This window comes from Salmo salar, chromosome ssa23 (genome assembly GCF_905237065.1).
Source record: "Salmo salar chromosome ssa23, Ssal_v3.1, whole genome shotgun sequence".
In the NCBI taxonomy this organism is placed as follows: domain Eukaryota; kingdom Metazoa; phylum Chordata; class Actinopteri; order Salmoniformes; family Salmonidae; genus Salmo; species Salmo salar.
In genome coordinates this window covers 12129171-12142701 of record NC_059464.1, presented here as the reverse complement: position 1 = coordinate 12142701, position 13531 = coordinate 12129171, and the positions used below count along the sequence as shown (strand labels likewise).

The 13531-nt window shown below is 41.4% G+C and overlaps 1 protein-coding gene across 2 annotated transcripts in view; it reads left to right on the top strand.

Annotated features, from left to right (window-relative positions):
- Nucleotides 1-12404, top strand: part of LOC106584065 (rhophilin-1) — a 62930-nt gene extending 50526 nt beyond the window's left edge. For both annotated transcript variants that reach the window (XM_014168898.2, XM_045706117.1), the window contains 3 exons: nucleotides 8314-8460; nucleotides 8582-8734; nucleotides 8974-12404. In XM_014168898.2, coding sequence (XP_014024373.2) covers nucleotides 8314-8460; nucleotides 8582-8734; nucleotides 8974-9183 — 510 coding nt within the window. In that variant the 3' untranslated portion in view covers nucleotides 9184-12404. The remainder of the gene's footprint in view (nucleotides 1-8313; nucleotides 8461-8581; nucleotides 8735-8973) is intronic.
- Nucleotides 12405-13531: the final 1127 nt, after the last annotated feature.

Genomic DNA, 13531 nt, shown 5'->3' with positions numbered 1-13531 from the left:
GTGCTCTGATATTTGCTTCACTGATTTCCGCTCTCGTAAAAGCCTGGGTTTTCTGCACGTTAACACTAGAAGCTTATTACCTAAAATGGATCAATTGAAAGTGTGGGTTCACAGCTCCAATCCAGATGTGTTGGTCATTACTGAGACATGGTTAACCTGTTATGGCTAGGGGGCAGTATTTTCACGGCTGGATAAAAAACGTACCCGATTTTAATCTGGTTACTACTCCTGCCCAGTAACTAGAATATGCATATAATTATTGGATGGAAAACACTCCAAAGTTTCTAAAACTGTTTGAATGGTGTCTGTGAGTATAACAGAACTCAAATGGCAGGTCAAAACCTGAGAAGATTCTGTACAGGAAGTACCCTGTCTGACCATTTCTTGGCCTTCTTTGCCATCTCTATCCAAAACAAAGGATCTCTGCTGTTATGTGACACTTCCTACGGCTCCAATGGGCTCTCAGAAGGCGGCAAAAAGCTGAATCGTGGCTTTGCAGGCTCTGGCTGAAAAAAAGTAGCGCGTTTGGGTAGTGGCTGGTTACAGTACTGTGAGACTCAGGCGCATGCCCGCGTCGACCGAATGCTTTGTTTTCTTTCCTCTGTTTACCTAAATGGAGATTCCCGGTCGGAATATTATCGTTTTTTTACGAGAAAAATGGCATGCGCACGACCCTTCTTTACCATTCGGATAGTGTCTGGAACGCACGAACAAAACGCCGCTATTCGGATATAACGATGGATTATTTTGGACCAAACCAACATTTGTTATTGAAGTAGCAGTCCTGGGAGTGCATTCTGACGAAGACAACAAAAGGTAATCAAACTTTTGTAATAGTAAATCTGATTTTGGTGAAGGCTAAACTTGCCGGGTGTCTAAATAGCTAGCCCGTGATGGCTGGGCTATGTACTTAGAATATTGCAAAATGTGCTTTCACCAAAAAGCTATTTTAAAATCGGACATATCGAGTGCATAGAGGAGTTCTGTATCTATAATTCTTAAAATAATTGTTATGCTTTTTGTGAACGTTTATCGTGAGTAATTTAGTAAATTGTTAGTAAATTCCCGGAAGTATGCTAGTTCTGAACGTCACATGCTAATGTAAAAAGCTGTTTTTTGATATAAATATGAACTTGATTGAACAAAACATGCATGTATTGTATAACATAATGTCCTAGGTGTGTCATCTGATGAAGATCATCAAAGGTTAGTGCTGCATTTAGCTGTCTTCTGGGTTTTTGTGACATTATATGCCTGCTTGAAAAATGGGTGTCTGATTATTTCTGGCTGGGTACTCTGCTGACATAATCGAATGTTTTGCTTTCGCTGTAAAGCCTTTTTGAAATCGGACAGTGTGGTTAGATAAAGGAGAGTCTTGTCTTTAAAATGCTGTGAAATAGTCATATGTTTGAAAAATTGAAGTTTTTGTATTTTTGAGGAATTTGTAATTCGCGCCACGCCTATCATTGGATATTGGAGCAGGTGTTCCGCTAGCGGAACGTCTAGATGTAAGTTAAGAAAGATTGTTTTGAACACTGATGTTAACCTTTCTGGTTATAACCTTTTTTGGCAAGACTGATCTTCCAAAGGTGGTGGAGTGGCAATCTTTTACCAAGGAAAACATTCATTGCTCAGTTGTCTCCTCCAAGTCTGTCCCCAAACAATTTGATTTGCTGGTGTTAAGCGTTAAACTTTCAAATAGCTCTTTGTTGACTGTTGCTGGGTGTTATCGTCCACCATCAGCACCGGCCTGTACCCTGAATACTCTAAGCTCTCTCCTGGCCCATTAACTTCTCTGGGATTAGTGGGATGCTAGCATTCCACCTTGACAACAGCCAGTGAAATTGCAGGGCGCCAAATTCAAACAGAAATCTCATAATTGAAATTCCTCAAACATACAAGTATTATACACCATTTTAAAGATAAACTTCTTGTTAATCCAACCACAGTGTCCAATTTCAAAAAGGCTTTACGGCGAAAGCACACCATGCGATTATGTTAGGACAGCGCCTAGCCACAAAAAAACATACAGACATTTTCCAGCCAAGGAGAGGACTCACAAAAGTCAGAAATAGCGATTAAATGAATCACTTACATTTGATCTTCATCTGGTGGCACTCCCAGGACTCCATGTTACACAATAAATGTTTGTTTTGTTCAATAACGTCCCTCTTTATGTCCAAATACCTCCATTCGCGTGTTTAGTTTAGTAATCCAAAGGCACAAAGCGAGCTCACAACTTCCAGACAAAGTCAAAAAAGTTCCATTAAAGTTCGTAGAAACATGTCAAACGATGTTTATAATCAATCCTTACGATATTTTTATCATAAATATTCAATAATATTTAAACCGGACAATACCGTTTTCATTAGATAGGAAAGAGAACGAACGGCGTGCTCACGGCCACGCGCGATAAACAACTCATGGCTTTCAGTTGAGCCACTTGCTCCGAGTGGTCTTATTCTCACTCCTTTCACAATAGAAGCCTGAAACAACTTCTAAAGACTGTTGACATCTACTGGAAGCCTTAGGAAGTGCAATCTGACCCCACAGACACTGGATACTGGATAGGCATTCACTTACAAAACTACGAACTTTAGAATTCCCACTTCCTGGTTGGATTGTTCTCAGGTTTTTGTCTGCCATATGAGTTCTGTTATACTCACAGACATTATTTTAACCTCTATGGGCTAGGTGGGACGCTAGCGTGCCACCCGTGGTGCACTCCATCAACAGCAGGTGCATTTCAAGAGCGGCAAATTTGAATCCAAATAAATGTCAAAATTCAAATTTTTCAAACATACAACTATTTTACACCCTTTGAAAGATAAACATCTCCTTAATCTAACCACGTTTTACGATTTCAAAAAGGTTTTACGGCGAAAGCATAAATTTAGAGTATGTTAGAACAGTACATTTACAAGAGTTGTGTGTAATGTTTTGTCAATTCAAAGACAGGGTAACCAAAACCATAAAACCAGCTAAAATGATGCACTAACCTTTTACAATCTCCATCAGATGACACTCCTAGGACATTATGTTAGACAATGCATGCATTTTTAGTTCTATCAAGTTCATATTTATATCCAAAAACAGCGTTTTACTATGGCATTGATGTTGAGGAAATCGTTTCCCTCCAATAACCGGCAGTCAAGTCAGCGTCACAAATTAAATAATTAAAATTAGAAAACATTGGTAAAATATTATATTGTCATTTAAAGAATTATAGATTTACATCTCTTGAACGCAATCAACTTGCCAGATTTAAAAATAACCTTACTGGGAAATCACACTTTGCAATAATCTGAGCACTGCGCCCAGAAAAATACGCGTTGCGATACAGACTAGACGTCATGTTGGGGAGATCTAAAATCGAAAATACTATGTAAATAATCCATTACCTTTGATTCTCTTCATCAGATGTCACTTCCAGGTATCACAGGTCCATAACGAATGTAGTTTTGTTCAAAAAAGCTCATCATTTATGTCCAAAAATCTCCGTCTTGTTAGCACATGATCTAAGCCAGCCGGACTTCTCGTCATGAACGAGGGGAAAAAATATATTTATGTTCGTTCAAACATGTCAAACGTTGTATAGCATAAATCATTAGGGCCTTTTTTAACCAGAACATGAATAATATTCAAGGTGGACGAATGCATACTCTTTTATAACGTATTGGAACGAGGGTACCCAACATGAACTCGCGCGCCAGTTGTCTAATGGGACATCATCGTTCCATGGCTCTTGTTCGGTCAGATCTCCCTCCAGAAGACTCAAAACACTTTGTAAAGGCTGGTGACATCTAGTGGAAGCAATAGGAAGTGCCAAAATATTCCTCAGCCCCTGTGTTTTTCAATGGGATAGGTTTAAAGGTAATACAACACATCAGGTATCCACTTCCTGTCAGAAAATGTCTCAGGGTTTTGCCTGCCAAATGAGGTCTGTTATACTCACAGACACCATTCAAACAGTTTTAGAAACTTTAGAGTGTTTTCTATCCATATATAATAAGTATATGCATATTCTAGTTACTGGGTAGGATTAGTAACCAGATTAAATCGGGTACATTTTTTTTATCCAGACGTGCAAATGCTGCCCCCTAGCCCTAACAGGTTAACAGTTTTGGAAACTTTGGAGTGTTTTCTATCCAAATCATTTACCAATTATATGCATATCCTAGCTTCTGGGCCTGAGTAACAGGCAGTTTACTCTGGGCACGCTTTTCATCCAAACTTCCCAATGCTGCCCCCTATCCCAATGAAGTTAAGCTAAATCTGAATTTGTCCTGCTAGGTTACCTAAACTGGGACATGCTTAAACCACCTGACCAAGTCCTAAGGCAATGGGACTCTCTAAATCTTTCTCAGATTATTACCAATCCCACAAGGTATGACTCCAAACACCCAGAAAAGGCTACTCTCCTTGATGTTATCCTTACAAATAATCCTGATGGGTATCAGTCTGGTGTTTTCTGTAATGATCTTAGTGATCACAGCCTGTGTACGTAATTGCTGCTCAGTGAAACGACCTGTCCTGATTGGTCATATACGCTTCCTAAAAAAACTTTAATGAGCAAGCCTTCCTTCATTACCTGGTCTCTGTAATTGGTATAGAATCAGCTTGATTCCCTCTGTCGAATCCGCTTGGAACTTCTTTTTAAAAATATTTTCAGTGGTATTGTTAACAAACACACCCCCATAAAGAAAATTCGAGTTTTAAACCAGGTTCAGCCTCTGGTTGTACCATGATCTGGCAGAGTTACTCCATGTCAATAATTCCATTTGGCAAATCACTGGGCACACGGATACTCAGGCTGACTGGCTCTCATTCAGGTAAATGAGAACTAAGTGCACTCAGGCTATCCGGAAGGCCAAAGTTAGTTACTTTAAGGAGCAGTTCTCCTTAAAGTAACTGGAAAACGGTTAAAGTTCTGGAAAACGGTTAAAGACCTGGAGAATAAACCCTCCTCCTCACAGCTACCCCATGTCCCTTAATATTGATGATGTGGTTGTTACTGACAAGGAGCACATGGCTGAGCTCTTTAATCACCACTTCGTTAAGTCAGGATTTCTAATCGACTCCATGCCTCCTTGCCCACCCAACATTTCCTCATCTACCACCCCTTCTAATGTGACTAGCACCGATGCTCCTCCCTCTTTTTTCCCCTGCCCCACTACAAAGTTTCTCCCTGCAGGCGGTCACTGAGTCAGAGGTGCTAAAGGAGCTCCTTAAATTTGACTTAAAAAAACAAACGTCTGGGTTAGATGGTTTAGACTCTTTCTTCTTTAACTTCTTTGGGATAGGGGGCGGTATTTTGACGTCCGGATGAAAAGCGTGCCCAAAGTAAACTGCCTGCTACTCAGGCCCAGAAGCTAGGATATGCATATAATTGGTAGATTTGGATAGAAAACACTCTAAAGTTTCTAAAACTGTTACAATAATGTCTGTGAGTATAACAGAACTGAAATGGCAGGCGAAACCCCAAGGACAAACCATCCCCCCCCCCCCAAAAAAAAGTCATCCTACCACTGATTTCAATGGCTGGCACTTTTATAATAGGGTGAAATCGTGCCCGATTGCAGTTCCTATGGCTTCTTCTAGACGTCAACAGTCTTTAGAAAGAGTTTCAGGCTAGTTTTTGGAAAAATGAGCCAGAAATGTGAGTTTTTCTAGGTGGCTCCCATTTTGGCTGTAGTGTTTCCAAGCGCGTGAATGAGAGCGCGTTCTTTGGTATTTTTCTCCGGTAAAGACTAATGATTCTCCGTCTTAAATTTTATTGTTTATTTGCGTATTAGGGTACCTGTTGTTTGATTATAAACGTTGATTGACTTGTTTGGATACATTTATTGGTAACGTTTGGGATGCATTTTGAAGGAGGGAAACCGAGTGGATTATTGACTGAAGCGCGCCAGCTAAACTGAGTTTTTATGGATATAAAGAAGGACATTATCAAACAAAAGGACCATTTGTAATGTAACTGGGACCTTTTGGAGTGCCAACAGAAGAAGATCTTCAAAGGTAAGGCATATATTATAGTGCCATTTCTGACTTTCGTGTCGCAACTCCCTGGTTGAAAATTATTTGTTATGCAGTTGTGTGGTGGGTGCTGTCCTCAGATAATTGCATGGTTTGCTTTTGCCGTAAAGCCTTTTTGAAATCTGACACGGTGGCTGGATCAACATCAAGTTAAGCTTTATTTTGATGTATTGCACTTGTGATTTCATGAAAGTTTACTATTTATAGTAATTTAATTTGAATTTGGCGCTCTGCAATTTCACCGCTAGCGTCCCACTAATCCGCAAGATGTTTTAAGGTTGCTGCCCTGATCATCGCCAAGCCCATCTCTGACCTTTAACCTGTCTCTCCTCTCTGGGGAGCTTCCCATTGCTTGGAAGGCAGCCATGGTGCGTCCTTTATTTAAAGGGGAGATCAAGCTGATCCTAACTGTTATAGGCCAATTTCTATTTTGCCCTGTTTATCAAAAGTGTTGGAAAATTTGTCAGTAATCAACTGACTGGCTTTCTTGATGGCTGTAGTATTCTCTCTGGTATGCAATCTGGTTTCCACTCAGGTTATGTATGTGTCACTGATGATGTCACCATTGCCCTTGATTCTAAGCAATGTTGTGCTGCTATTTTTATTGACTTGCCCAAATCTTTTGATACCGTAGACCATTCCATATTTGTTGGCCGGCTAAGGAGTATTGGTGTCTCTGAGGGGTCTTTGGCCTGGTTTGCTAACTACCTCTCTCAAAGAGTGCAGTGTATAAAGTCAGAACATCTGCTGTCTCAGGCACTGCCTGTCACCAAGGGAGTAACCAAAGCTCGATCCTAGGCCCCACGCTCTTCTCAATTTTCATCAACAACATAGCCCAGGCAGTAGGAAGCCCTCTCATCCATTTATATGTTGTTGATACAGTCTTATACTCAGCTGGCCCCTCCCCGGATTTTGTGTTAAACCCCCTACAACAAAGCTTTCTTAGTGTCCAACAAGCTTTCTCTGCCCTTAACCTTGTTCTGAACACCTCCAAAACAAAGGTCATGTGGTTTGGTAAGAGGAATGCCCCCCACCAGTGTGATTACTACCTTTGATGGTTTAGAGCTTAAGGTAGTCACTTCATACAAGTACTTGGGAATATGGCTAGATGGTACACTGTCCTTCTCTCAGCACATATCATAGCTACATGCTAAGGTTAAATCTAGGCTTGGTTTCCTCTATCGTAATCGCTCCTCTTTCACCCCAGCTGCCAAACTAACCCTGATTTCAGATGACCATCCAACCCATGCTAGATTACTGAGATGTAATTTATAGATCGGCAGGTAAGGGTGCTCTCTAGCGGTTCTTTACCATTCGGCCATCAGATTTGCCACCAATGCTCCTTATAGGACACATCACTACACTCTATACTCCTCTGTAATCTGGTCATCTCTGTATACCCATCGCAAAACCCACTGGTTGATGCTTATTTATAAAACCCTCTAGGCCTCTCCCCACTATCTGAGATACCTACTGCAGCCCTCATCCTCCATATACAACACCCGTTCTGCCAGTCACATTCTGTTAAAGGTCCCCAAACCACACACATCCCTCCTCTTTTCAGTTCGCTGCAGCTAGCAACTGGAACGAGCTGCAAAAAACACTCAAACTGGACAGTTATCTCAATCTCTTCATTCAAAGACTCAATCATGGACACTCTCTAACTGACAGTTGTGGCTGCGTCGCGTGATGTATTGTTGTCTTTACCTTCTTGCCCTTTGTGCTGTTGTCTGTGCCCAATAATGTTTGTACTGTGTTTTGTGCTGTTACCCTGTTGTTGTGTTGGTACCATGTTATGTTGTTTTGCTACCATGCTGTGTTGTCTTGTGTTGCTGCCATGCTATGTTGTCGTCTTAGGTCTCTCTTTATGTAGTGTTGTGGTGTTTCTCTTGTCGTGAGGTGTTTTTTTGTCATGTATATTTTTATAGTATATATTATTTTTTTTATCCCAGCCTCCGTCCCCGCAGGAAGCCTTTTGCCTTTTGGCAGACCATCATTGTAAATAAAAATGTGTTCTTAACTGACTTGCCAAGTTAAATAAATAAATAAAATACAAATGGTAAGACTGATGATGGTGACAATGATGAAAATGATGATGACGTTCATTCCACCTAGCTGTCTTAAGATGAATGCACTAACTGTAGGTCGCTCTCGATAAGAGCGTCTGCTAAATTAGTTAAATGTAAATGATGACGCCGATGACTGACTGATTTTGATGTTTTTTAAGTGAATGATGAGTCATATAATGAAGATGGTCTCTCGCTGTCTCCCCTGCAGGGTCCCTTGTCAGTGTTCTGTGCACGGGCGCGCTGGGGGCCAGTGCGTTTGGTGTGTCTCCAGCGAGGGGAGGGTGGTCTGGGGCTAACTCTCAGAGGAGACTCTCCTGTTCTGGTGGCTGGAGTAGTGCCGGGGGGATGTGCTGAGGTGAGATAGTAGTACCCTGTCTCTCGTCTTAACCCTCTTTGCATTCCTATTATTCCTATTTCCTCGAACTGAAAATGTACAGTATTTCACGCACCACTGAAATGTATGTGTGTGTTCTCAGGAGGCAGGTCTGAGAGAGGGGGACTACATAGTGGCGGTGGATGGAGAGAACTGTAAGTGGGCTAAACATGGAGAGGTGGTCCACAACCTGAAGAGCTGCAGTGACCGAGGAGTGGAGCTCGGCGTCATCACACTGCACACACACGAGACACAGGTATGTTTCATAGCACTGCACACACACGAAACACAGGTAGTTGGGTCTGTATTTGTGTGCATGCGTCCGTATCTGTGTGTGCGCGTTCGAGTGATTTGTATGTATTTGTGTGTGTGTGTGTGTGTGTGTTTGAGTGTGTGTGTTTGAGTGTGTGTGTTTGAGTGTGTGTGTTTGAGTGTGTGTGTTTGAGTGTGTGTTTGAGTGCTTTGGTGCATCAGTAATGTGTGTTGTGTGTTCAGGTGGTGAGGAGGTCAGTGATGCTCTCCCCCAGTGGAGACAAGGAGAACGCTTGGCAACGGACCATGGGTGGGGCTAAGGGCCAGAGCTCCATCTCCTTACTCAACTGGAACAGGAAGAAAAACAGGGAAGGAGGAGGAGTCACCAAGAGACTGGGCAGCACCTTCAGTCTGCCGTTTGGAAACCTCAGAGACAGTGAATCCATGTACTGAGATAGACAGAGGGCAAGCTGAAATGGTGCTCGATTCCATACAGTGCACTTCCAGCCAAAAGTAGTGCACTAGGGAGTAGGGTGCCATTTCAGACTGTGCTATAGACAGACAAACCACTCAGGGAATGGCAAAGGGACATGTTCCAATCCAAGGATGAGTTGTATATGACTGGATATTCCTAGATATTGTAATGCATTATTGCAGCAAAGCAAGGAACATTCCGAATAGGAGAATTGTTCGAAGAGAAGAGGAGGATTCTATGTCCAGATGTGCAGGGAAACTACAGTGGTTTTAGAGAGCAGCCAACTGCAGGTATGTGTCACTGAAGGGGTTAAGAGCATCATGTAAATTACGTCTTAAAATAGACTAATAGTTGTGGCCCAGTATTATTGTAGCTGACTTACTATACAGCTAAAGGGCATTAGAGAGATGAAAGAAGATAAACTGGACTTACTGTCAAACTACAGCCTCTGGTCTTAAGACAATGTTGTCTTAATGTTGAAAACATGTTGTTTTACTGTACTGTTTACTGTATCCCAGAGTCTTGCTTTTCCACTCCAGTCTTAATGAGGTTACTCTCAACAGTAAAAACAACAATCACACCTACATCCATTCAGGACCTGAGTTTAACTCTTACTTTCTCAAGCTCGATCATTGTGAATCTTCTTTTTTGTTGTTGTAAGATTTAATTTTATTTGATGTTTTACAAAGCACACACAAATGACAACATCACACAAACATCAACTACATCACACCTGCCCAGACCCATTAGCACACACCCCCATCTCCAGCGCCCACATAATTTTCCGCCACATGGCCTCAAACTGCATCATTTCTTTCTCTCCGTAGCCCACTCACTTACATTTTTTTTACAATAAATCATTAGATTTTTCTATTGTGTTAATGATGCCGGATGAATTGATTTCCACATTTTTAATATACCTTTTTGCTAAGTGATTGATGAGAAAAGAATCGTCCAGCCCATTGGGTATCTCACAACACCCCCATATTCCATGTCTTAAAATATGCATACTGACGGATTAAGAGTAACATTGTAATACTTCTGACAGCCAACTTTCTAGCTCCGCCCACAGAAAAGACTGGATTATTGAGTCATTGGATGCGTTTGTAAATTCACTCTGGATATCTACTCCGATTTCAGAGCACTCTGGTCTGAGTGCGCCAGAATGCAGAATAACTGATGAATTTACGAACACCCATTGAATATGAATGGTGTCAGTAAACATCAGCCAAAAACGTAATTCAATTGTTGTCAGCAGCACAGTTACAGTCACCAATGCTCTAGACAACATGAAAACACCCTAACCAGCTCTGCTAGGGTGAGTAAAATGGTCAGAATGAGGTGTTCTCTCATTTATGTCTGGAAGTACAGTAGCTAGCAAGCTAGCCAACTTTAGCCAGTTAGCTTGGGTGCTTGAATGTCGTTGTGAGGTCAGAACATTCGGATCAACCTTACTCCTCAGCCAGAGTGTCCAGTGTGCGCTCTGAACGCTCCGAAAGCGAAGCGCTCTGAATTTGCCATTAACAATAGACAATCTGATATCCATTCTGAATATTACGAACACCCAGAGCGCACTCTGAGCTCACTCTCTGGCACTCCAGAGTGAATTTATGAGCACGCCCATTATAGTTTTACACTTGGGACATGACTCTGCTGTTGTGCTGTAGAAATTGTGAATTTTGTCTCTTGTACTGTATCAATTCTATAGATAAGTTTATACTGGGTTAAGCATACATTTTCCTTAACTGTAATTTAATTAGTTATGCTCCAACTTTCCCTCCATCTTGTTCTTTTTAAGTTTTGGTTCCATTAGTTTATTTTTTTTCTAAGAGCTTGTCAGTTTGATATGCTCCTGGCAAGGTTTTGTATATCATCCCTATCATATGAACATCCTTATCTGACTCAAATACAATTCCTTCCAGGTTGCTCTGATGTCCCCAAAAAATGTGTAACTTTTCAATTGCATGTATTTGAAACTAGATTGGTCAGTCCATAATTACTTCAATTCTGTCATGGAAAAAAATTATTTCCTGATGCCTTGTCATTTACAGTTTCTATGCATTTAGTTTTCCAATTTATCTGTGAATTCTGAAAAGCTATCCAAGGATTGTTCCATAAGGTTGTGTTTTTATGGAGTGATATTGGTTCTTGTAGAATGTTTCAGTTTATTCCATGTAGTTATAGTGTTCTTAACTATGAAGTTGTTAATGTTCTTAGCTTAATGCTTTGAAAATAGACACGTAAAAAGCCTTGTGCATCTTCTTGAAGCACACAGAGTTTACAGCGGTAGCCATGTTACTGCATTCTGTGCTCCTACCAGTGTTTTTGATGTAACCGTTTTCTTTGTTTCTCTTTCTGTCATCTTGATTGTTGGGTACAAATGACTACCCACAAGGCACTTCAATGGTTATGTCACAGGAGGTTGATGGTACCTTAATTGGGGAGGACAGGCTTGTGGTAATGGCTGGAGCGGAATTAGGGGAATGGTATCAAATACATCAAACACATGGTTTCCGTGTGTTTGATGCAATTCCATGAATTCCGTTCCAGACATATGAGCCGTCCTCCCCTCAGCAGCCTCCTGCGTTATGTGTATTTTTAGTTTTTCTACTGATGTTTTGGACGACATTCTATTGCACCGGGACTTCATAGGAGGAAAAACTAACGCTCTACGTATGTCGTGACACTGAAATGGTTAACGTGGTAATATGCACATTAGGGGATTGACTAAAGACTTTTATATGTCTGGTACTTAGTAGTTAAATAGGAGAATGGACAGTCTACCATGTAGAAACCAGCTATCAATGTAAGCATAGAGAAAAGCTTACACAAAATTGTTAGACACATTTTTTTTATGTTAACATTTTCTATATTTGGATGCAAATACTATTTTAAATTCTAATACATTTATGTATTTTTTTTCTCAATAATGATTATGAGATGTTTATTTCAGATTGTGAATTAAGTCTGCCATTGTGTTCTGTGGTCTCTTGTTTGAGTGAGTGTAATTGTGTAAAGGGATTTGTATTTCTTTTGTTTATTATGAGAAACACTAATCATGGCTGGCTGCTCATATGATCAACCATCAATTCCTCTTTCGAGGTGTGCGCGTGTGCATGCACGTGAATGCTTTTTATGTGTGTTATTTGTGGAGTATTTGCACAGAATTTTGTTGATGAATTAAAGGAGTGGACCAATGCGTTGTCTCTCTCTCTCTCTCTCTCTCTCACTGATTTGTCTCCATTGACGCTAACAGGTTCCGGTGGTTCTCAGGGTTGTTATGTTCAGTTACCAGCATAGAAATAGTGACCAGCATCATTTTTGTTGAGTGGTTTCCAGCAGGTGTCACTATAATCCAGGTTATTGTGTCAGATGGGGCCAGATTGGTTTGTGAGAGTATTTTAAAGCAGACAGATGTACACTATATATAGAAATGTATGTGGACACCCCTTCAAATTTGTGGATTTGGCTATTTCAGCCACACCTGTTGCTGACCGGTCTATAAAATTGAGCACACAGCCATGCAATCTCCATAGACAAACATTGGCAGTCGAATGGCCTTACTGAAGAGTTTAGTGACTTTCAATGTGGCACCATCATAGGATGCTACCTTTCCATGAAGTCAGGTCATCAAATTGAAGTGCTGTTGTGAAGTGGAAACATCTAGGAGCAACAACGGCTCAGCCGCGAAGTGTTAGGCCAGACAAGCTCACAGAACAGGACCACGAAGTGCTGAAGCACGTAAAAATCATCTGTCCTTGGTTGCAACACTCACTACCGAGTTCCAAATTGCCTCTGGAAGGAATGTGAGCACAAGCGCTGTTCGTCAGGAGCTTCATGCAATGGGTTTCCATGGCCAAGCAGTCGCACACAAGCTTAAGATCACCATGCACAATGCCAAGCGTTGGCTGGAGTGGTGTAAAGCTCGCTGCCATTGGACTCTAGAGAACCCGTTTCCACTGCTCCAGAGTGATGAATCACCATCTGGCAGTCCGACGGACGAATCTGGGTTTGGCGGATGCCAGGAGAACGCTACCGGCCCCAATGCAAAGTGCCAACTGTAAAGTTGGTGGAGGAGGAATAATGGTCGGGGGCTGTTTTTCATGGTTCGGGCTAGTTCCCTTAGTTCCAGTGAAGTGAAATCTTAATGCTACAGCATACAATGTTATTCTAGATGATTATGTGCTTTCAACCTTGTGGCAACAGTTTGGGGAAGGCCCTTTCCTGTTTCAGCATGACAATGCCCCCATGCACAAAGTGAGGTCCATACAGAAATGGTTTGTCAAAATCGGTGTGGAAGAACTTCACTGGCCTGCACAGGATGCT